This window comes from Aquarana catesbeiana, linkage group LG08 (genome assembly GCF_042186555.1).
Source record: "Aquarana catesbeiana isolate 2022-GZ linkage group LG08, ASM4218655v1, whole genome shotgun sequence".
NCBI classification, from domain to species: domain Eukaryota; kingdom Metazoa; phylum Chordata; class Amphibia; order Anura; family Ranidae; genus Aquarana; species Aquarana catesbeiana.
Genome location: NC_133331.1, coordinates 229,917,581 through 229,939,953, shown reverse-complemented (window position 1 = coordinate 229,939,953; position 22,373 = coordinate 229,917,581). Strand labels below are relative to the sequence as shown.

The 22,373-nt window shown below is 43.2% G+C and overlaps 1 protein-coding gene across 2 annotated transcripts in view; it reads left to right on the top strand.

Annotated features, from left to right (window-relative positions):
- The window catches only part of MTG1 (mitochondrial ribosome associated GTPase 1), an 84,588-nt gene extending 62,475 nt beyond the window's left edge, over window positions 1–22,113 (top strand). For both annotated transcript variants that reach the window (XM_073596932.1, XM_073596933.1), the window contains 2 exons: window positions 15,487–15,599; window positions 18,700–22,113. In XM_073596932.1, coding sequence (XP_073453033.1) covers window positions 15,487–15,599; window positions 18,700–18,797 — 211 coding nt within the window. In that variant the 3' untranslated portion in view covers window positions 18,798–22,113. The remainder of the gene's footprint in view (window positions 1–15,486; window positions 15,600–18,699) is intronic.
- The last annotated feature ends 260 nt before the right edge of the window (window positions 22,114–22,373 follow it).

Sequence of the window (22,373 nt, the reverse complement as noted above, 5' to 3'; positions counted from 1 at the left end):
TCAAGAGCTTCTGTGTAGAGATTCTGTAATGAGATATTTAGCGCCCTTGATTTGTCGTAAATGATTTTAAGGCCCGAGATTTCTGAAAATGGTTTTAGGATTGCATATAGGTTGGGTGGTGAGGTAAGGGGCGAGGACAATGACAGCAAGAGGTCATCTGCAAATAGTAAGCACTTGTGCTCTATATCTCCACACTCTATACCCCTAACATCTGGACAGGAACGGATCCTTAACGCCAGTGGCTCCATGGCTAGAACGAATAACAGTGGGGATAAGGGACATCCCTGCTGAGTTCCTCTCCTAATGTCCAGGGAGCGGGAGGAGTACCCCCTAAACATCAAAGATGCCGTTGGTGTATTATATAATGGTCGAAGGAGCGCCAGAATGCGTTCACCATACCCAAAGCGAGATAAAATGTCCAGTAAGTAATTCCATGACAGGGTATCAAACGCCTTCTGGATGTCTAACGAAAGCAACATGCCCTGTCTAGGTCCCTTGTGGTCCCAGTCTGACTGAATGGCTGAGTTAAGGTTTATGATTCTGCGGGTCTGGTCAGACGCCTGGCGGTTAGGGACAAAGTCCACCTGGTCCGGGTGGATGTATTGAGAAAGAAAAGGGTTTATTCTATATGCTAGTATTTTTGTCATTATTTTTTGATCCACGTTAATCAGGGAGATTGGGCGGTAATTGGTGCAATCCCCATGATCTTTCCACGGTTTTGGTATGACATGTATGTAAGGTGAGTTTTCATGTGCAGGGATGATGTTTCCCTGTCTCAGGTCAGTAAAGCAAGAGCACAGGTGGGGTACTAGGATCTCCTGAAATTTTTTTGTAATAGTGACCCGAAAAGCCATCCGGGCCCGGGGTCTTGGAGGGGTGGATATTTTTTATGGCCATTCTTTTCTCTAATTACGTAAATTTTTTCTGCATGGGCGTGTGAAAGCTGGGGTAGTTGGATATCTTGAAAAAAGGATTCAACTTTTGTATGAGAGAATTTGTCTGGCGATACAGTTTGGCATAAAATTTGGGGAATTCCTGGATAATCAGTTCGGGGTTCTCTGTAGGGTGTCCCGATATTAATCGCAATTTGGGCAGAGTGGGCGTGTGTGTTCGGGGTACCAGTTTTCTAGCCAGCATTGTGGTTGGTTTGTCTCCCATTGTGTAATACCTATGTCTTTTTTTATTTCAGTGCATATTACGGGGTCATTCAGTAGGCCTGCATTAAATCGCCATGGGGAAGGGTGTGATTTAGTCTAGAGACCCGATAAGGAAAGTTTTATCGGGGAATGGTCTGACCAGGGGGTGGACAGATTGTTCACTGATGTTATGTATGAGAGTAAGGAAGTATGAACTAGAAAAATGATCTATCCGTGAGTAAGTGTGATGTATCTGTGAAAAATGTGTATAATCCCTTGTGGAAGGATTTGTCTCCCGCCAGGCGTCTATAAGGTCATATAAGTGTAGTAAGCGTGCTATTTTATTGCTGTCACTGGGTGGTCATTTGAGTAGCGTTTTAGTGGGGTCAGATTTGTCCATTATCCGATCTAGCGGAATATTACTATCCCCACCCATGATTACCTGCCCCTGTACTTTGGGCATCAAGATTTCTAGCATCTTACCAAAGAACTCTACCTGTCCAGTGTTAGGGGCATAATATGATATAAATGAGACCAGTTGGTCATGTAGGCGTCCAACCATTATGATATATCGGCCATTTTTGTCCTTGACTATGGTGATGGGTAGTGTGAAGGGAGTTCGTTTTGAGAAGCAGACTGTCACTCCCCCTTTTTTTTCCGGGCCCGAGGATAGGTAAAATTGTGGGTATTTGGTGTTCAGGTATCTAGGAGCCGAGGTTTTAGAAAAATGTGTTTCCTGTAATAAGAGTACTTCAGCTTTCTGTGTGTGGTAAAATTGGAAAGCTTTGGTTCTTTTGGTTGGGTAATTTAAAACCATGTACATTGTGGGTTACTATGGAATAATTAGTGGAATATACCTTAGCCATCATGGTAGGGCAGAGCACTGTTACCTCGCAACATGTAGTAAGATGGTGAAGCCTCTGAGTCAAGTGATAACATCTCCCACATCAGCCAAGACCGAGTCATGTGATCGGAGTGTGGAGTCAGGAACAGGGGTGGGGGGAGGAAAGGGGGAAGACTGGGAAGAAAAAAGAGAAAGTAAATAAATGAACATCGAACTGTTGGCCTTGTGCCCATGGTAACTCGCATAATATACATCATATAGATGTTGTTAGTTCAGGTGATCACCCCGACCGGAAGCAAAGTCCGGGCACTTATGCGTGAGGGTACCTTCATCCGCAGAGGGAGGTAGTCTCGCTAGTGGGGGCATGTATGTCCACCCTAACCCAAAAGTCATAAAAAACCAGAAAAACAAAGAAGAAAAAAATAAACAGATGTATGAACAGGAACTATGCTTTAACTAGTGAAACCTTGTGGAACAACAAATTTTTAGAACATATCCCCTGTTCCCATGGCCCAGAGGTCCCGAGCAGGCCAGTATCACCGCCTGGCATGGTGGGGGGGGCTGGGCCCTATGACCGTCTCCCCAGGGGACAGGCACCAGACATTACTGCAGTACCGCAGTGCTGACACTTAAGTGTAGTAAGTAATTAATAAATCAAACATAATGTAAAACTCAATGTTAAATTGTGCGGCTAACGTGCAGCTGGGACAACAGCGATGAATCGACTGTCAGACAGGTATCCTCCAGTCCAACTGGGGGGAAACTTTGTCAACCCCTTATGAGGGGGGAGTAGAGTTCAGGTGATTGGGGAGGACCGCCTGGCCGATGATGTTTTACGATCTTGCCACAATGGGTAGAGAGGGCGAGTTGCTTGGCGGGAGAGGGAGGCAGTGTCGGAGTCCCGTGTAATGATCCCTAATTCTACCAGTAGATCTTCGCCGTCCTGGAACGTAGAAAAGGAGTGGGATCTGCCCTTGTATGAAAAAGACAATTTGAATGGGAATGCCCATCTGTACTTTATTTGTCTGTTCATGAGCTGTTGCAGTAAGGTCTTCATATTCCTCCGTTTTTGCACTGTGGAAGGGGCTAAGTCTGTGAAAAGCTGGATAGGTGCTCCAAGAAGGGATAAATCTGGTCTACTGCGGGTGGCTAACATCAGCTTCTCCTTATGCTATAATAGTGCAGTTTTACTATTATATCGCGTGGTAGGCCATCCGACCTAGGGGCTATGAGTGCACAATGGATTCTATCGATCTCCATTTGGTGTGTGTTTATATCAGGAATCAGATCCGTCATCAGCTCCCTCATGGCTCATTCTAAATCAGTGTGAACTTCAGGAAGTCAATGCGCACATTGTATCTGTGGGACCAATTTTCCAAATCCTCAATTTTGGTATATGCCTCATTCAATCTGTCCTGCAGATCGGTAATCATGTTAGAGTTCTGGTTAACTTTAGTAACAGTGCTGTCCATCTTAGATTCAATCATCTCAAACCGCTCTCCTATGCCCTGGATGTCACATTTAAGGTCTGTGGTGATTATAGAGCAGGCTTTGGATAATTCTTGCTGTAGCATAGCAGAGAAAAGTGCCAGCAGCACAGCATCCCCAGCATAGTGTGTTGGTTGGGATAGCTCCCTGTCAGGGCTGGGTTGGCTGAGGATCAGGTCTGTCATTTCTGCCATGTTTCTGTCCATGGAGGACATAGGGGAGTCAACAGGCTCTTGCATGTCCCTGTATGTGGCAGGTGATGGGGGCTGTGTTAAAAGACTCACCCTGCTGCTCTGCATCCAGGTCCCCAGAAGATTGGGAGAAGGGATCTCTGCTGTGTTCGGGCTGGGTCTGTTTCCTCTGTGACCTGGTCCTCTCTAGATTGAGGTCACCTTGTGTGTCTCCTCTGACCGGCGCATCTTAGATGGAGGTTTCTGGCCGGGGGAGGGCCCCGCCACTCCGTTCTGGTGCTGCTGTTTATATGGCCTTCGTTTGGGCTGTCCCGTTGCCCACCGCTGCATAACCGGCTCAGGGTGTGAGCCGGTGAATCTCCGGTGTTAGTTCTGCTAACAGCTGATGGCGCTGTTTATTGCTGCCTTTTGGGCCGGTGGTGTGCGGAGCTCACTGGAACACGTCTGTTCATGAGTTCCCGCGCATGTGCACTTTTTTTTTTTTTTTTTTTTTAATTCAAACCCAGACTCAAAGTAGGCATTCATTCCATTCTGGACTCAAAACATTGAATTTGTTTGTACACCCTCAGAGATTCAGGATGTAATCTCTCCAATTATTGATAGTATCACTTTATTCTGTAGATTTTGTAGCCCTTATCTTCATGATTTCATTTTTCCAGTGCATCAGAATTTTCTGCACTTCATTTTGAGAGACTGACGCTTTTTTAGTTTGGGGTGCTTCCACTAACCCTATCTTCAATTCCATGAGTGTTTGCCAATATTCTTGCTTCACTTCTGGCCCATTTCCGCTTGAGAGACATTCCCATCATTGGTTTTTACTTGGAAGATCTTTTCCTGAGAGCTGCAACAATTACTGTACAATTACTCCAATAACTCTGCGAGCATCATGAATCATCAGGGAGGAACAAAATCAAGCAGCAGTGAGTAAGTTCAGGTTTGTATATTTCTGGTGTGGAAAACTGGAAAGCAGATTTGCTTAGCTGACCCTGTGGGGGATGGGGGTGGCTTTCATGTGTTTATTTATGGTGTGGAAAACTGGAAGGTAGACTTTCTTGGCCGACAAAGCTTGGGGTCCTTTGGGGGGCTCCATATCTAGACCTCTTTATGCCCAGATTAAACAATAAAGTGGATAGGTTTGTCTCCAGGTCTCAGGATCTGATGGAGGAGGCAATCCATGCCATGCTCGTTTTGTGGGATTGCTAGATGCAGATATACATATTACCTCTCCTGAAATTGCTTCCTCCTTTGCAGATTTTAGGATGGCAGAATTCTTATCCTGCTCAGTTTCGAACTGCCCATGGATAGTGTGGTGCACAGGTTTTGTTGGTCTTACTCGCCTATGATGTGTGACTGCTCCCAGATTGCTGAGACTTGTTGTAACAAGGGCAGAGATTGCATCCTGCTTCTTGGTCACTAGCTTTAGTGGCATGGCTGTTGAATCCTAGGTATTGTTTAGAAAATTAGTAACATCAACTATACTGTAGGTTTCTAGGTCTTACTAGGTGGATGATTCTGCCTGTACTGATGCCATGTTTGATTGCAAAGTTTTAAAAGTATTTCTTATCGTACATCACGGGACACAGAGCCATGTGGGTTATAAGCCACCTTCAGGTGATGGACACTGGCACGCCCTAAGACAAGAAGTACCCTCCTTATATAACCCCTTCCACTACTGGGAGTACCTCAGTTTTTTCGCCAGTGTCTAAGGTGTTGGTCACGAGTAAAGATGTGCTGCGCTGAGCTCCACTGGAGCAATCCTTGCTTGGGCTAGCCATGCTAACCGGATCCATTCAAAGTGTCTCTTCTGGCCAAATTGAATGGTACCCGGGCCTTGTATCTGAAGAAACGAGGTTTTGCCTGTAAATGCTTCTCTTTTTAGAGAGCTGGGCCCCGGGATCCAGTACTTTTTGGTAGTGAGGCCATAAAGTTTTACTGGTGGAGGTGCTGTTACAGGTACAGGATAGTGGGTTTCCTGAGGATCCCCAGCTCCTGAAGTTTTAATGGAACCCACCGTGAAGGGTGAAGATAAGGTCTGTTGGTTTACCACAGAAAACCCTGCGGCGGGAAAGATATGTGGAGTTTTCTAAGAAATTTTTTGAATTTTCTTATGAATGTCTCCTTTAAGATCAGTGAATGTTGTCATGCCTATGTGTCACCACTGGGGGCTGTATTGAGCACTCACCACCTCACGCTGAAAGAACACGCTGTGTCAGGGACCTGAGATGCTTCTTCCTCCAACCAGATAGCAGGACCTCCGGTAAGCTTGAGGGGGGGTTCTTCTCCCCACCAATCGCCCCCCTGTGCTGACGGTCTCCCCCTCTTCATGGGGGAAGAAGCGCTCTAAGTTTTCTTTTGAAAAAAAAAAGACAGGAGAAAACTGGCACAATCAGCGTGCCGCTCGGCGGCTTGCAGACCCCCTGTGCCATGCTGCTTCTAAGCAGGGCTTAGCGTGTCGAGGTTTGGTGACACAGGCATTTCCTTTGACAAATTTTTACTGCTGCATCAGGCTGGGCATTAATAGCAGCAACTGTGCTGGACTATAGCCCAAGCAGTGTATGTATTCCTTCTGGTAGTGCCTCTGCTTTGTGCATCGGGCTATGAGCGGAAGGGGGACAAGGAACACCTCAAAGGGTTCTAGAGGGTCTGTTGTTTCACGACAACCTAGATCCATATCTAAAAAGATGGCATCCTCCTCTGAGAGTGATGTGGCCGGTCAGAGTGAGCCATCAGTGGGGACTGGTGTTGCAGTAGCTCTGGACACTACAGCCCCTATATATATATCACTGAGGAGGGTTTTTCTTCTACCATTCCAAGTTTGGAACAGAAGATTGATGCTTTATTCACTTCCCAGGGTGAGCCTAAACATAGCAGATCCCCGTCCTTTGCTCAGGACCCTCATGCTGAGGAACAAGGGGCGAGAGATCATGAAATTCTCTCAAAAGATCAGGAGGAGGCTGATGACTCCTCTTCCGAAGATCCTAATATGGAAGGATCGGCCTCACAGGAGAAACTGTTGGTACACTCCCTCACTAAATTGGTCCGCTCAACTTTTTTGCTGCCTGTAACGCAGTCAGTTGATGAGCCCACCTCTGGTTTGGGATCACTAAAGCCTCCCCAATCTGTTGATACTTTTCCTATCCATTCATGGCTAAAGAAGCTTATGTATTCTGAGTGGGAGTACCCAGATAAACAGTTTTTTCCTCCTAAAAAGTTTTCTATACTTTATCCTATGGAGGAAGAATTCTATAAGAAATGGGGGATTCCAGCAATTGACACTGTTATATCCTCTGTGAACAAGAACCTGACTTGTCCTGTAGACAATGCTCAAATGTTGAAGAATCCAACAGATAAGAAGTTGGAATTTCTCTTTAAAAACAACATTTCTCTTGCAGGTTCAGTTGTTCAGCTGGCATTAGCGGCGATTGAAGTATCTCAGTCCATAAAGGACCAATTTGTAGAGGTACTCAAAATTATTCCTGATCAGCAGGCCCGGCAGTTGGCTGGTATATCAGAAGCATTGTGTTTCACAGTAGACGCTATGAAATATTCTATTCTCCAAGCCTCACGGCTTATGCTAGGGCTGGTGCATGTGTGTAGAATCCTATGGTTGAAAAATTGGTCAGCCGAAGCGCCATGTAAAAAGCTCTTGGCCAGTTTCCCAATTCATGGTGAATGGTTATTTGGGGACGATCTGGATAGCTATATCCAAAGAATTTCTAATCGGAAAAGTTCTCTTTTACCAGTGTAGAAGAAGTTTAAGCGTTTTTCCTTTTAAACGTGCATCTTCTCCAGTGCTAGGAGCATCACCCTCTTGGCAGTCTCGACAGCCTCCACCGTCGGGTTCAAGAGGAAGACCTCAGGGGCAGTCCCAGGGCCAAAAGAGGTCCTGAGGCAGGAAACCCACGAAGCAGAATACTAAAGCCTCCTTGTGAAGAGTGGGGAGAAGGCTTCTACACTTTTCAAAAATGTCAGGAACAATGTCAGGACAGATGGGTGGCTTCCTCAATTTCTCTAGGTTACAAACTAGAATTCCGAGAATTCCCGTCTCCTCGTTTTCTAGGATCAAACGTTCCCAGAGACCCAAGGAAAAGGAAGGCTCTCTTTCTGGCTATGAATCATCTCTTGTCTCAAAAAGTGATATCAGAGGTTATCACAAAAGAGCAGGGATCAGGGTTTCATTCAAACCTCTTCACAGTGCCAAAACTGAACGGGGAGGTCAGACCCATTTTAGATCTCAAGGATCTAAACTGGCACTTGAATATCCGTTCCTTTTACTCCGATCGGTTGTCTCTATCCTACCAGGAGGAGATACCAGGAGGAGAATTTTTGGCATCGATCGACATCAAGGATGCCTAACTCCATGTGCCAATTTTCTCCGCTCATCAGAAATTTCTGCACTTCAAGGTAGAAAATCGTCATTTTCAGTTTGTAGCTCTGCCTTTCGGTCTAGCTACTGCACCTCGGGTATTCACAAAGAGCCTGGCAACTCCTTTAGCCAGGTTAAGGACTCGGGGTATAACAATTCTAGCCTACTTGGACGATCTGCTCTTCGTAGATCAGTTACTCGCCTAAACCAAAGTTTAGTCTCAGCCGTGAGTTACCTAGAATTCTTAGGCTGGATGCTCAACCTAGAGAAATCCTCCTTAAAACCATCAAGGAGATTGCAGTACTTAGGGCTGATCATAGATACAGTTCAGAAGAGGGTATTCTTACCCCAGGAAAGGATCAGTTCCATAAGGGAACTGATTCGGCTTGTCAAAACAAAGAAAAATCCTTCTATTCGGCTTTGCATGAAGTTGTCAGGAAAGATGGTCTCCTCCTTTTGTGGCTGTTCCTTATGCGCAGTTTCATTCAAGACTGCTGCAAAACAGTATTCTGTCATCTTGGAACAAAAAGATCCAGGCTTTGGACTTTCCAATGCACTTATCCCCCGAGGTGCGTCAGAGCCTCAATTGGTGGTTGATATCCAGCAATCTTCAACAGGGGAGATAGTTTCTACCAGTATCCTGGAGGGTAGTAAAGACGGATGCCAGCCTTCTAGGCTGGGGAGCAGTCCTGGAAGAAGCATCTGTCCAGGGGAAGTGGTCCAAGTCAGAGAGGACCTTGCCCATCAATATTCTGGAAATTTGGGCAGTACTTCTGGCCCTAGAGGCCTGGACGCTCAGACTACGGATTTGTCCTGTCAGGATCCAATCCGAAAATGCCACGGCGGTGGCCTACATCAATCACCAAGCCAATGAGAGGCGAATCATGTTCTATCTTGGGCAGAAAGCAACATCCCTTGCCTATCGGCGATTTTCATTCCTGGGATAGAAGATTGGCAGGCGGACTACTTGAGTCGCCAACAATTGTTTCCGGGAGAATGGTCCCTTCACCCCGACATTTTTCTGTCAATATGTCAAAGATGGGGTGTTCCGGACGTGGATCTGTTTGCGTCCAGATTCAACAACAAGGTCGACCACTTTGTGTCAAGGACGAGGGGTCCGCTGGCATGCGGAACAGACGCCTTGGTCTTTCCATGGAATCCGTTTTCGCTGATCTATGCGCTCCCTCCGGTTCTGCTGCTTCCGTGCTTTCTTCGCAGAATCAAGCAGGAAGGGAAGGAGGTGATTCTTGCAGCTCTAGCGTGGCCCAGAAGATCTTGGTTTGCCGAGATCATAATGATGGAGGTAGGGAACCCTTGGTCCCTGCCACTGTGGCCAGACCTTCTCTCACAAGGTCCGGTATTCCATCCTACATTACAAGCTCTAAATTTAACTGTTTGGCTATTGAGACCTGCATTCTAAAGCACCGTGGGCTTCACCTTCAGTAGTTTCTACTTTGGTTAATGCTAGGAAGCTGGCCATCAGAGTCATATACTATAGAGTCTGGAAGGCATATGTCTCCTGGTGTGAATCCAGGGGTTGGCACCCCATAAAATGTCATGGGTAGGATCCTTGAATTCCTACAGATGAGATTAGAAATGAAGCTGGCCTTAAGTACTATTAAGGGCCAGGTGTCGGCCTTATCAATATTTTTTCAACGGCCTCTTGCTTCTCACTCTCTGGTTCGTAACTTTATTCAGGGGGTAACACGGATTTATTCTCCAGTCAGGACACCCCTGAACCCTGGGGATTTGAATTTAGTTTTGTCGGCTTTACAAAAACAGCCTTTTGAGCCTATACGGGATATTCCCTTGGTCTTCTTGACGAGGAAAATAATTTTTTTGATTGCCATATCCTCTGCCAAAATAGTATCGGTGTTGGCGGCTCTTTCTTATAAAGAGCCATATCTGATTGTTCATAAGGATAATGTGGTGTTACGGCCTCATCCTAAATTCCTACCAAAGGCAGTGACAGGTTTTCATTTAAACCAGGATATTGTCCTACCTTCCTTTTTCCCAGAACCTCGGTCTATGGAAGAGAGGTCACTACATTTTTTTTGATGTAGTGAGAGCGGTAAAAGTCTATTTAAAGGTGACTGCTCAGATTCGCAAAACAGATGTTTTGTTTGTATTGCCAGATGGACCTAAAAGAGGACAGGAAACGTCAAAATCTACTATTTCCAAATGGATTCGTCAAGTGATTGTTCAGGCTTATGGTCTAAAGAGGAAAATTCCTCCTTTTCATGTTAAAGTGCACTCCACCAGGGCTGTTAGTGCTTCTTGGGCTGTGCATCATCAGGCCTCCATGGCTCAGATCTGCAAGGCCGCAACTTGGTCTTCAGTCCATACATTTACCAGATTCTATCAAATCAATGTAAAAGGTCATGAGGATATCGCCTTTGGGCGCAGTGTACTGCAGGCTGCAGTATGACTCCTCTTTTCTCTTATTGCCCTACTTTTTGTTGTGTCTCCCTCCCTTCAGTTGCCATTGCTATGGGACATCCCACATAGTAACTACTATGGCTCTGTGTCCCTTGATGTACGATAAGAAAATAGTATTTATATTACAGCTTACCTGTAAAATCCTTTTCTTTTGAAGTACATCACGGGACACAGAGGTCCCTCCCTTCTTTGGTATACATGTGTATTGCTTGGCTACAAAACTGAGGTACTCCCAGTAGTGGGAGGGGTTATATAGGGAGGGCACTTTTTGTCTTAGGGTGCACTAGTGTCCATCACCTGAAGGTGGCCTATAACACACATAGTAACTACTATGGCTCTGTGTCCCGTGATGTACTTCAAAGAAAAAGATTTTACAGGTAAGCTGTTATAAAAATCTTATTTCTTCTTAAGCTAGGTACCTGTTCTGTTGTTGAGGTCGCCTGCTCCTATTGTATAGACTGCTTTTGGATGTACAATGGTATTGGATGGATTCTATGTCCCTCAATAGACAAAATGCCTACCATAAAATTCCTTTTATAAAGGGTCACCGTTTTCTCCTTTATGTTTTTCTTGTACTGCTTGCTACAACTGACACATGTCTGCTGTAGGACAAATTACACTGATCAGCCATAACATTAAGATCACTAACAAGTAAATTAAATAACATTGATTATCTTGTTACAATGGCATCTGAAGATTGGTGGGATATATTAGGCAGCAAGCAAACATGTCCACAAAGTTGATGTGATGAAAGCAGACAATAAATGTCTGTCAGAGTTTCTTGTGTATGAGGCTGCATAGCCACGGACCAGTCAGGGCCCCCATGCTGACCTGTGTCCACAGCCAAAAGCACCTACCAATGGCACGTGAGCATCATAACAGGACCAGGGAGCAATGGAAGAAAGTGGTGTGGTCTGATAAATCATGGTTTCTTTTACATCATGTGGATTACAGGGTGTGTGTGTCACTTACCTAGGAAAGAGATGGCACCAGAATGCAGTATGGGAAGAATGCAAGCCAGCAGAGACAGTGTGATGCTTGGGGCAATGTTCTGTTGGGAAACGTTTGAACCCACCATTCATGTGTACCACCTACCTAAACATTGTTGCTGACCAAGTACACCCCTTCATGGAAATAGTATTCACTGATGGCAGTGGCCTCTTTCAGCAGAATAATGCACCCTGCCACACTGCAAAAATGGTTGAAGAATGGTTTTGAGGAACACAACAACAAGTTTGACATGTTGACTTGGCCTCCATATTCTCCACACCTCAATCCATCAAGGTATTCGTAGGATGTGCTAGGAAAACAAGTCTGAGCCAAGGAGACCCCACCTCATAATTTAAAGGACTTAAAGGATATGCTACTGATGCCTTGGTACCAGATTCCACAGCATACCTTCAGAGGTCTAGTTGCATCCATGCTGTGATGAATCAGGGCTGCTTTGGCAGAAAAACGGGGTCCAACTCAATATTGGGTGGGTCATCATAATGTTATGGCTGATCGTGTATATGCTGTAGGACTGGCCTACAATTTTTTTTCTGCGCTAGTGTCTATACCTTCTATAGGCGGTGTTCTATAACACATATTATTTGTTGCATCATATGTCCCTCAATAGATGTCAACAAAGGGTTCTAATGGTAAATGCAAAAATCCTGGATTTAAAAACATTTTTGCCTGGCCCTACCTATGCCATCTTAGCCCCTACTAGACACTCCAGATCAGCCAGCAACCTCCTTTTAGCCATTGCGGCCTACTGAACAGGCCACAATGGAGAAGCCATCCACCCTGCAGGCAAAAACCTTTTAAAGGTAAAGTTATTCCTTCAGTATAAGTTGTGTTTTTTGCATGTATGCTACATGTTTTGGTTCACACACATAAGAATAGCTACAGACATTTATGGAAAGAAGCATCTCTGATTCTAATTTATTTTCAATATATTTTTATTCAAAATTTTAAAGAGGTACAAATTATTTGTAAAGATAATGCAAGATATTACCAGGAAGGGTATATCAGCCACTAAAATATAAACTTTACATTGTGAGAGTTTTGGTTACCTTAAAAGCTATATTATCACAGGCTCTGCTTCTGATATAGAAATAGTATCAAGTGGTCTGCTGACTGACCCCCAATTCTCAGATTTACTTGATTTTGAACCATTACTTTTGATAATAGGTTAGACTAACTCTTTACTAAGTAAGTAGTATATACTCTTTACTAAGTAGCATATACGTAAAACTTAAAGTGTATTTATAGCCAAAACCTTTTCATTCTTAGCTTTTGTTTAAGTTTGAAACACCTTTCATTTTTTTATTGCTGTCTGCCCTTACTCTGGTGACAACCTCACCAAGACAGAAGAGATGGGAAATCCAAAATTTCAGAGTTGTCACCAGAACAATAGGGACTCCTGTTCTGTTGACAACTTCATAAGGTGGTAATTCTCTTCTTCTTTGTAGACATTTCTGCTCACTTCCTGTTGTGTCTATGGGACAGAAAGTGAAGTGAGATTTCCCTAATGTGACACGGACAGTGAAACAAAAGCAACCATTTTAACCATTCTACTCTATCCAAAGCTAAAAAAAAAAAAAAAAAAAAAAAAAAAAAAAGTCTGAGCTTTACATTACAATATATTTTAAATATTTTAAAACATCAGCATAGTTTCAGAAGCTGCCATCAAATTCTACCTGAGGACATAATATTTGTGTGACAGGAGGCAAGAACTCCTGGTTTCCTTCACAATGATCTTTGCAGCTTTTGTATTTAGGGCCTATTCAAACCAGAACACAGTGCATACAGTTTTGTACGTTGAGTGTTGCATTAGCCAGTCCATTCAAAATGAACACCCTGTCAATGCAACATTAGACTTCACAAAATAGGTCCTGTTGCATCCTTTTTCTGTGCAGTGCATGGTGGTTTACATGGTGCTCTGTAATGCACCTACTTTTTGAAGGTGATTGAATGGCACAGCCTTGTTTGCTACCTCGTGTTGTGGTAAGGAAGTGGCGTGGACTAGCAATTACTCTGCTCTTTGGGCATATATTTTCCAGTGCACAAAGAGTGGAGCTTTTAGGTGCAAAAAAATCAGAAATCAAATAAAAGAAAATAGAAAATGTATTATTACATAAACAGTGTAAAACTACTTATACAGTTAGGGCAAAAAACAGCCCTGTGGTCACAATACAAAAAAATTTCACCACAAACGTGGCTTCTTCTAGAGCTTTTGTAGGACCTTTATTTTAAAACATTACCACTAAACAAAAAATAATAAAAATAATATTAAATTTACATAAACAGCAATACAACCATATAGAGATCCCAAGAGGTCCCTATTGGCTCAAACACAATTTACATAATCAGTATCACAATTAGATTGTCTGATGGATACATTCTCACCCTTTCAGAATGGTCACGGTTCCGGGTAATCCCCAAGACCCACCAAGAGGTCCAATGGGGAATATCTGTGCCACAAAGGTGAGGGAAGAACAATTGCCCTACAGTCACACCTGCAGAATTATATAGATAGGATTGATCACTATTCGTGTCACCTCAACTGTTTGAAATCCAATTCAATTATGAACCTGACCTGTTATCTCAAGAAGTTTGGCAAGTTGATCAATCAGTATGCAAATCCTTTTCTATATGCAAACTTCATCTAGTGACGGCAAACTTCAAGGTACTTTTGCCATCTAAAAATGCAATTATTTACGCATCAAAACTGTCCAAAATTAGTCTACTGGATATCTAATGGTAAGTTAGAATAAATTGCCCAGAAATTCTTACCTGAGCACTTTCTTCTTTCAATTTGCTGCTGTTCCTTAGCTCAGCATCAAAAATGACACTGCATTAGCCAGGGATTATCAAAACCTGGATTGATCTATCCCAAGGGATTAACCCCTAGATAAGGTGACAAAAAGATTACGTAAATGGCTTATCGCCCACAAATAGCAAAGATTTCACTGCTAAAGTGGGAAAAAAAAAGGCAAAAAACTACTTACTTTTAAACGGGTATTAAGCCTCACTGATAACAGGGTGAGTGGCCACAGAATTGAATCCTGTTCAAAGAGGCTCTTAAATATACTCCTAATCCCAGCTGCGTCTGACGTCACAGCTGGGAAGGAGTAATAGGATGCTAATTGACTGCTGTGTGTATGATCGTTTACGACGCGTTAACGCGCATGCACGAACCTGTCACGGCCATATTTGAAAGTCTGTATGCCCTTACTTGGCGGCTCTGGACATTGGCAGTTCGTGAGGACCACAGCAGACACCACAATGTGTCCTCACTGTCCCCATGTGGACTGCCATCAATGGGGGACAAAACCATGCCAGCTTAAAGCCAGCAGATTAAGATCGGCCCGCGGCACCATACTGCGCATGGTCGAAGCCGCAGTGGCCATCTTAGAAGTTCCCTCGTGCCTTTACTTGAATCGTCACTCACCCCTAGTGCTTTACACACGTACAAGCTTACCACGGCAGGAAAAAATGTTTGTTTGACGGGTAAATAAAAAACGTTAGACTATAGTGTTGCAGCATAAATTGCTGCAACTGGAATTCAATAGATCCATCAAGGTAAACTCCCTGAGCAATTGCACACAACCCTAACAATTAAAATTAATGACATGGTTACCCTCATAGAGACAAAAGACTTCACCTATCTGAGCCAAAATGGGCTCAGCAATAGATACCTGAGAACCAAATCATATCAAAGATCAAAATGTTATACCATCAGACGAACGTTACCAAAATTCTAATTAAAACAAAAAAAGAGAAGAAAAATTTCTGTGCATTAGAAATATGACAACCTTTGTATTCACTCTATGCCCCCCTAAATTAGGATTATCAGGTAAAGAGTAGCAAAAAGAAAACACAGAAGTAATACTTCACCCAAACTGCCCTAGAGGAATGGCTTAAAGCTCAATGTATCGTTAAGCCCTGGATACTTTGTGGCAGACAAATGAAAAATCCATTTTGTTTCTCTCTGTAACAACAGTTTTTACTCTGTGCACTGTTCATTTCTTTCAGCTATGTGCAGCATTATGAACTGGAAGGGCCATGTGACGACATTGAGACACTCTTAAAGAATATTGCTAAAAAGCTGGGAAAGACTCAGAAGGTGAAAGCAATCACTGGTACTGGTAAGTTTTCAGAATATCCAGATGAGTTTTTATTCCACTAGCACAGACTAGCATTTTACAAGAATGTTGATTTCACCCTTTTCGCTTTAACTCTTTGATTGCAGGTATTGGCAAAAAAGCAAAACGCACAGCCTATTAAAAAGGACTTATTTTCTTCATTATACATGTTGAATAATGATGAAATATTAGTGTAAGTCAAGAGTAGGTAAACTACAGTACTATGTAATATAGGAACCAGTCAGTGAGTTCTAAGCATTGCTTTTGTAGCCATAGAAATTTAAAGTTAAAACATTACCCGCATGTGATTCGGACAGGAATTGCACAACATTCAAATGCCATGTCTGTGCAGTGAAATTTGTGACATTCATTTAAAGGTACAGGACCCCCTTTTTTTTTTTTTTTCCCCCCCCGCACTAGAATTGGACTGCATGGGTGTTCACACCTATGCAGTCCGATTCGGACAATTGCACTGCATTTTGCAAATCTTTTTGGGGTGACGTTAACTTAACATCGACACCCCCTGTGGTTGGCTCCACGTTCAATGCTTCCAAGCAAACCATAGCTCATTAATGAAAATCACCTGCTTTGAACTTTCAAGAATGGCACAACGATTAATGAAAAAAAGGATGGCTATCTCTCTAGATACACATAAGAGATTCCCTAAAGTGTGGTCCCCATGGATAGTCTACTCCCATGCCAACACCGGAGCCTTGCGCATACAGTGGTACCTTGGAGTATGAGCATAATTCGTTCCAGAAGAATGCTTGTAATCCAAAGCACTCGTATATCAAAGCGAGTTTCCCCATAGGAGTCAATGAAAACTCAGATAATTTGTTCCGGTGGCACTGTTAGTGTATGCAGTACCGCATGTGGCCAGAGGTGGGGGGGGGCGCTGGAAAGACTGGGAGACCACTCACATGCACTCGGAGAGGCTCAGAGACACTCAGGAACGGAGTGGCTCCGAGTGTCACCGGCACAAACCCCCCCCCCGCACCTCTAGCCAAATGTGATACTGCACACCCCAGAGGCTTGAATCCTGCTTGTTTTTCAAGACATCGCTCGCAAACTGGGTCAGGATTTAAAAAAAAATAATAGCTCGTATTGCAAAACGCTTGTAAACTGCGTTACTCGCTTTCCGAGGTATTACTGTGTATGTATATATAAATAAATATATATATATATGTGTGAGATATATATATTAGTGTAAAGGTACGCTGATTCTATGTAAAGGGTGGGAAAACCCACAGTAATATAAACAATGCAATTCAAACACAACGTGTATATAATCTTAAAAGGGAAAAAAACTGACGAGAGGAAATATATATCAGCAGTCTCTCTCAGGTTCCAAATAGTCTATGTGAAAGCATATCAAATTAAGCAGAGTGAATGGCAATGCCAGAAGGAAGCAGGAAGCTGGAATCAAAGCTCTGAATGCATTTTTTTGAAATTACACAGATAATTAGCTGTCCAGAACACAGAGCTGTTAACTGAGGATCCACTTGAACCCCTTGAGTAAGGTATAGAGGAATCCATTTTATCAGCCACAGATGAGCGTCCATGCTTACTCGTCCATCTGGGTCTGCTGGGAGCTGTTGTCCATTGTGAATCTCTGAGATTTGGCAGACAGAGGAATGAATCCCTAAGCTATGGATCAGCACACAAGCTTGTGACCTGTGTGGGTCTGGTAAGCAGCAATTTGATTACTTTTGAGCACCGTGGTGTCTTCATACTAAGGGGGTCCACACACCTTTGGATCAGCATCTGTTCGATTTGGGACTCACGTGATAATTGGATGTGTTTTTAATTCAGCCCAATCACTCTGCTGAATTTGATTTGCTTTCACATAGACTATTTGGAACCTGAGAGGCTGCTGATATATATTTACTCTCTCGTCGTTTTTTTTTTTTCCTTTTTAAATTATATACACGTTGTGTTTGAATTGCATTGTTTATATTTTTTGATTTATGCACATACAGTTTTAAGAAATTTTTGCTTATCCACATGTGTTACAGGTCAATCTAGACCACATACTTGTTTCCAATTTACCCATTGTGTCTACATTGGGCAAAATTATAGTGCATTATATTTTATATCCCTGTGGGTTTGCGCACTTTTACACTATCAATCACTTTTCATTCCTAGTATTCAGGGTTTTTCAGGTGCAACAAACATAATTGAATTGTCAGCGCTTCCCTTCCCTTTTTTTATATATATATATATATATATATATATATATATATATATATATATATATATATATATATATAATGTTCTATCTAAGATTTGTCAAACCCTGGGGATCGGAGGTATTCCACACCCTCTTTGCCTTGCCCCTCTTTGCCTTTCTCCCATCCCCTTTTTTCCCATCCCTTTTTGCTTGTACTGCTCTCTTTCTACCACCCTAGGTTCTTTCATACACATTATTTTTCTTATTCCTCTTGCGGGTAGTGTAGATAATATAATAAACTCCTTGTTTTATTACTTGTTCTAGGCCATTTCAAGCTTATTTACTGTGCATTAATATCACAAACAGAAGTCTTCTGCTTTTGATTAGTTAATGATAGGGATCTATGGGATCTATAACTGCCTCACGGACCTAGAGGAACTATGTTCAGCAGCTACTGTAGCTGTAATAAACGGACACTTACCAGACCAGGAGCCCAGTGCTGTCTTCGCTTGGGCCAGTTCTTCATCGGTCTTTAGAGTCCCGACACCACCATCTTGGCTATGGGCAGTTGGATGTGGCTTGTACTCACTCACTGCTCATGAGCAAAATGTGCTGTATATTCAGACTGGCTCTGCAGCTTCCTAGGATATCCATGTGATGTGTCTCAGAAGGTTGACAGCAGGAAGGAGGGACGTACTGAACATCTTGCCTGAGTGAGAAATGCAGAGGTGGGAGCTGGTACTTTTGGGAAAAAGGTACCCTCTCCCAGGGAAAAAAAATACATTCAATAATGGTGGGAGGAGCAGAACTTTCAGTTGTACCTTTAGAACCACTTTAAGCCAGCGTTGTGACTGAACATGTTTAGTGTAGAATCATGTACAAAATGTTTGCCATATAACTTAATAACATGTATCCTTTTAATTGCCTTTAAAGGAAACGTCAACATAACTATACCAAACTACAGCGCTGCTGCTTATGACTTCATACGTGCTTTCCGCAAAGGAGATTTTGGCAGAGTGACATTGGATTGATAAAGCACAAGTGGACTTGACCTCTGCAGAATATGCATTGTGGCACACAGCACTTCTCCCCTCATCGCTCAGTTTGGCCGGGCGGCCTGCTCTAGGAAGAGTCCTGTGGTTCCAAACCTCTTCCATTTAGGTTTGATGGAGGCCACTGTGCTCATTGGGACTTTCAATGCTGCAGAAATTTTTCTGTACTCTTCCCCAGATCTGTACCTCGATACAATGCTGTCTCGGAGGTATCCAGACACTTTCTTTGACTTTATGGCTTGATTTGTGCTCTGACATGCACTGTTAACTGTGGGACCTTATATAGACAGGTGTGTGCCTTTCCAAATCATGTCCAGTCAACTGAATTTACCACAGATGGACTCCAAAAGTTGTAGAAACATCTCATGGATGATCAGTGGAAAAAGGATGCACCTGGGCTCAATTTTGAGTGTCATGGCAAAGGCTGTGAATACTTAAGTACATGTGATTTTTTTTTTTGTAATTTTATTTTTAATAAATTTGCAAAGATTTCAAACAAACTTCTTTCACCGTGTCATTATGAGGTATTGTTTGTAGAATGTTGAGGAAAATAATGAATTGAATCCATTTTGGAATAAGGCTGTAACTAGGGTTGTCTCGATACCACTTTTATAAGACCGAGTACAAGTACCAATACTTTTTTTCCACAAGTACTCGCCAATACCGATTACCGATACCTTTTTTTAATGTTACGTGACCATTATCAAAGCACAATACAGATTAGGTGGCACTGTTGGCTGGAACTGATAGATGGCACTGACAGGTGGCTGGCACCGATAGGCGGCACTTATGGGCATTGGGCACTGATAGGTGGCATTTATGGGCACTGATGGGCATGCCAACAGAAAATATATACTTAGCGCTGCCTCTCTGTCATAAATGTGCATACACTCGCATCAAATATGTGTCATATGACAACGTGTGTAACAAAGTGCATTCAATAAAGTTCAAAAATTCAAAAAAAATTACGAAATAAGGTGCAAACAATAAAGTTCATCAAGTGTGAGGTGCAGGGCTGGTGACACGTTGATGTAATCTTGGTGACTTCCTGTGCTCCCCTCCTGAAACCCCACTCACCAGATGAATATGAAAAATACGCCTGTGTATATCAAGATGGTGTTGTCTCCTGTCCAGCAGATATGTAGATTGGTTGTGCCTCAGAGAATGGAATCTCCTCTCCTTCACCACTTAATTGTAGATCCTACATACTCCTCTGTCACCAGATCCAGCAAGGTGTCCTCTAACACATATCAAATGTTGTCATTTTTTGGGGTACTTACCTCGCACTACAGCGGCAGCCCTATTACATATGTACATGTGGGTAAGTGTGTAAACGCACACGTATATGTACACTATGTACACTTTGTATTTACTCTATAATTTAGTTGCAATTTATTTACAATTTTATTTTTCTCCATGCACTGTCATGCCATGAGGAAAGGCTGCCTGCAACGCCCATCTTGGTGCTCCTTGCTCCTAGCCCAAACTATATGGGCTGGGTGTAATAAAATGTCCACTGCTGGCTTACTGCGGCGGAGTGCAGGGTGTACCAAAATGGGCATCGGGATGTCCAACTGCTGACGTCGACACGGAGCGTAGCTTCTGCTGTTCCGCCCGCTGACTTCCAGTTGTGCCGGGTCGTTTTATTCATCTCACCCAGGTATCGGATCTGGCATCGGGAGCATTTGTGCGAGTACAAGTACTCGTAAATGCTTGGTATCGGTACCGATACTAGTATCGGGACAACTCTAGCTGTACATAACAAAATGTGAAAAAAGTGAAGCGCTGTGAATACTTTCTGGATGCACTGTAGATGCTATATCCTTTGCGGCATTTTTGCTAGTATGGTTTTTGGAAGCACAGCCCCTGATATTGGGTATAGCCACCACTCACATTCCATTCCCAGGATCTGACACATATGTGTGGGTTTTTTGACATTGTATATGAACACCAGCTTGATATTTAGAAAAGATTGATCCTTAAAGGAGTTGTAAGTTCAGAAGTTTTTTTTTTATCTTAATGCATTCTATGCATTAAGATAAAAAGCCTTTTCTGTGCAGCAGCCGCCCCAGCACCCCCTAATATTTACCTGAGCCCCATCTCTGTCCAGCGATGTCTACGATTGTCTCGGCCATCTGAGACTCTCCCTCTTGATTTGCTGGCTGAGAGACAGCAGTGGTGCCATTGACTCCTGTCAATCAAAGTCAGTCAGCTAATTGGAAGAGAGAGGGCGGGGCCGGGCCATAGCTCCGTGTCTGAATGAGCACAGGGACCTGTGACTCGGCTCGGATGCCCCCATAGGAAGCTGTTACTGAGGGGGCACTGGACTGGAGGGAGGATCCAGGAGCACAATAGAGGAACACGAGAAGAGGAGGGTCTGGGCTGCTCTGTGCAAATCCATGACAACAGAGCAGGTATGACATCTTAGTGTTTTTTTTTATTGACAAGACTTTACAATCACTTTAAACTGACTTTAAAACTTTTTGTATGAAAGTTAAATGAATGCATACAATGAGTAGTACACTGTTCATTTGTATCAAATTTGATCAAAGTAAATTGCTGATTGGTTGCAGAGTACTTCTATTTGGTTCACTGTTTGCATTCAGTTGATTTATGCAGCAAATACCTGTGGATGATCAGTCCTGGACAGACTCTTTGCATCCAGAGCCAATCATTAATAGTTTGATTACATAGGAACAGCCACAGTTGGCTGCAGGCGCTGTCAGCCTCTTATTGTTTTGAATGAGACTTCTTACATGCAGCTTTTTGTGGGAAACCCCACTAAGTCTCCTGTAGGAAATCGTAGTTGGCCCCATACGCAGATGTGAATGAGGCCTTAGATCTCTTTCAGGCAGGGCTGACTTCGTTTAGATCAGCGGGGATCTGTCCGCTGATCCCCTGCTGAGTAGAGCGGGCAGATGAGAGCCTGCTCTGCTGTATGTGCAGTCGGGTGTAAACGGGCTTCGCTGTCCATTTACACCCAATGGCCCTGCGATCCAATCCACTTAAAGAGGGGAACGGATCCTCTTACATTATTTTATTTTATTTTTTTAATGGACCAGAGACACAAGTCAGTTTACACCCACCAGTTTATAGGGGTGAATGGAGGATCCTATCATGTCCACCTGAAATACTGACAGGCGAACATGATCTGACGCTTTGTGTGAAAGGTTTATTGCAAGTTTATGTAATTCCCAGGAAGCGCTCAGATTGCAGCTTCACATTGCTATAATGTAACAAAATAATATTTAACAATGTATATTTATTAAATAAAGTGTGCCTTTTCTGTTGCCTATGTCCTATGTGATTCTTTCTTTTACCAAGATGGGTAGTATAATTTAACGCTAAACAGGCAGATATAAATACACCAATTATTTTGGTTTTGTATTCATTAGACTTGTAGACTTAGTATGTCCAGACCAGGGGTAGGTAACCCCCGGCACGGGTGCCACAAGCGGCATGCAAAGTTTCTTTTGCCGGCACTCGACTCCCTCCCTATCAGCAGAGAAGTGCAGGGAAATGTCTGTGAGACACAGCTTCTGCCACACTAATGCA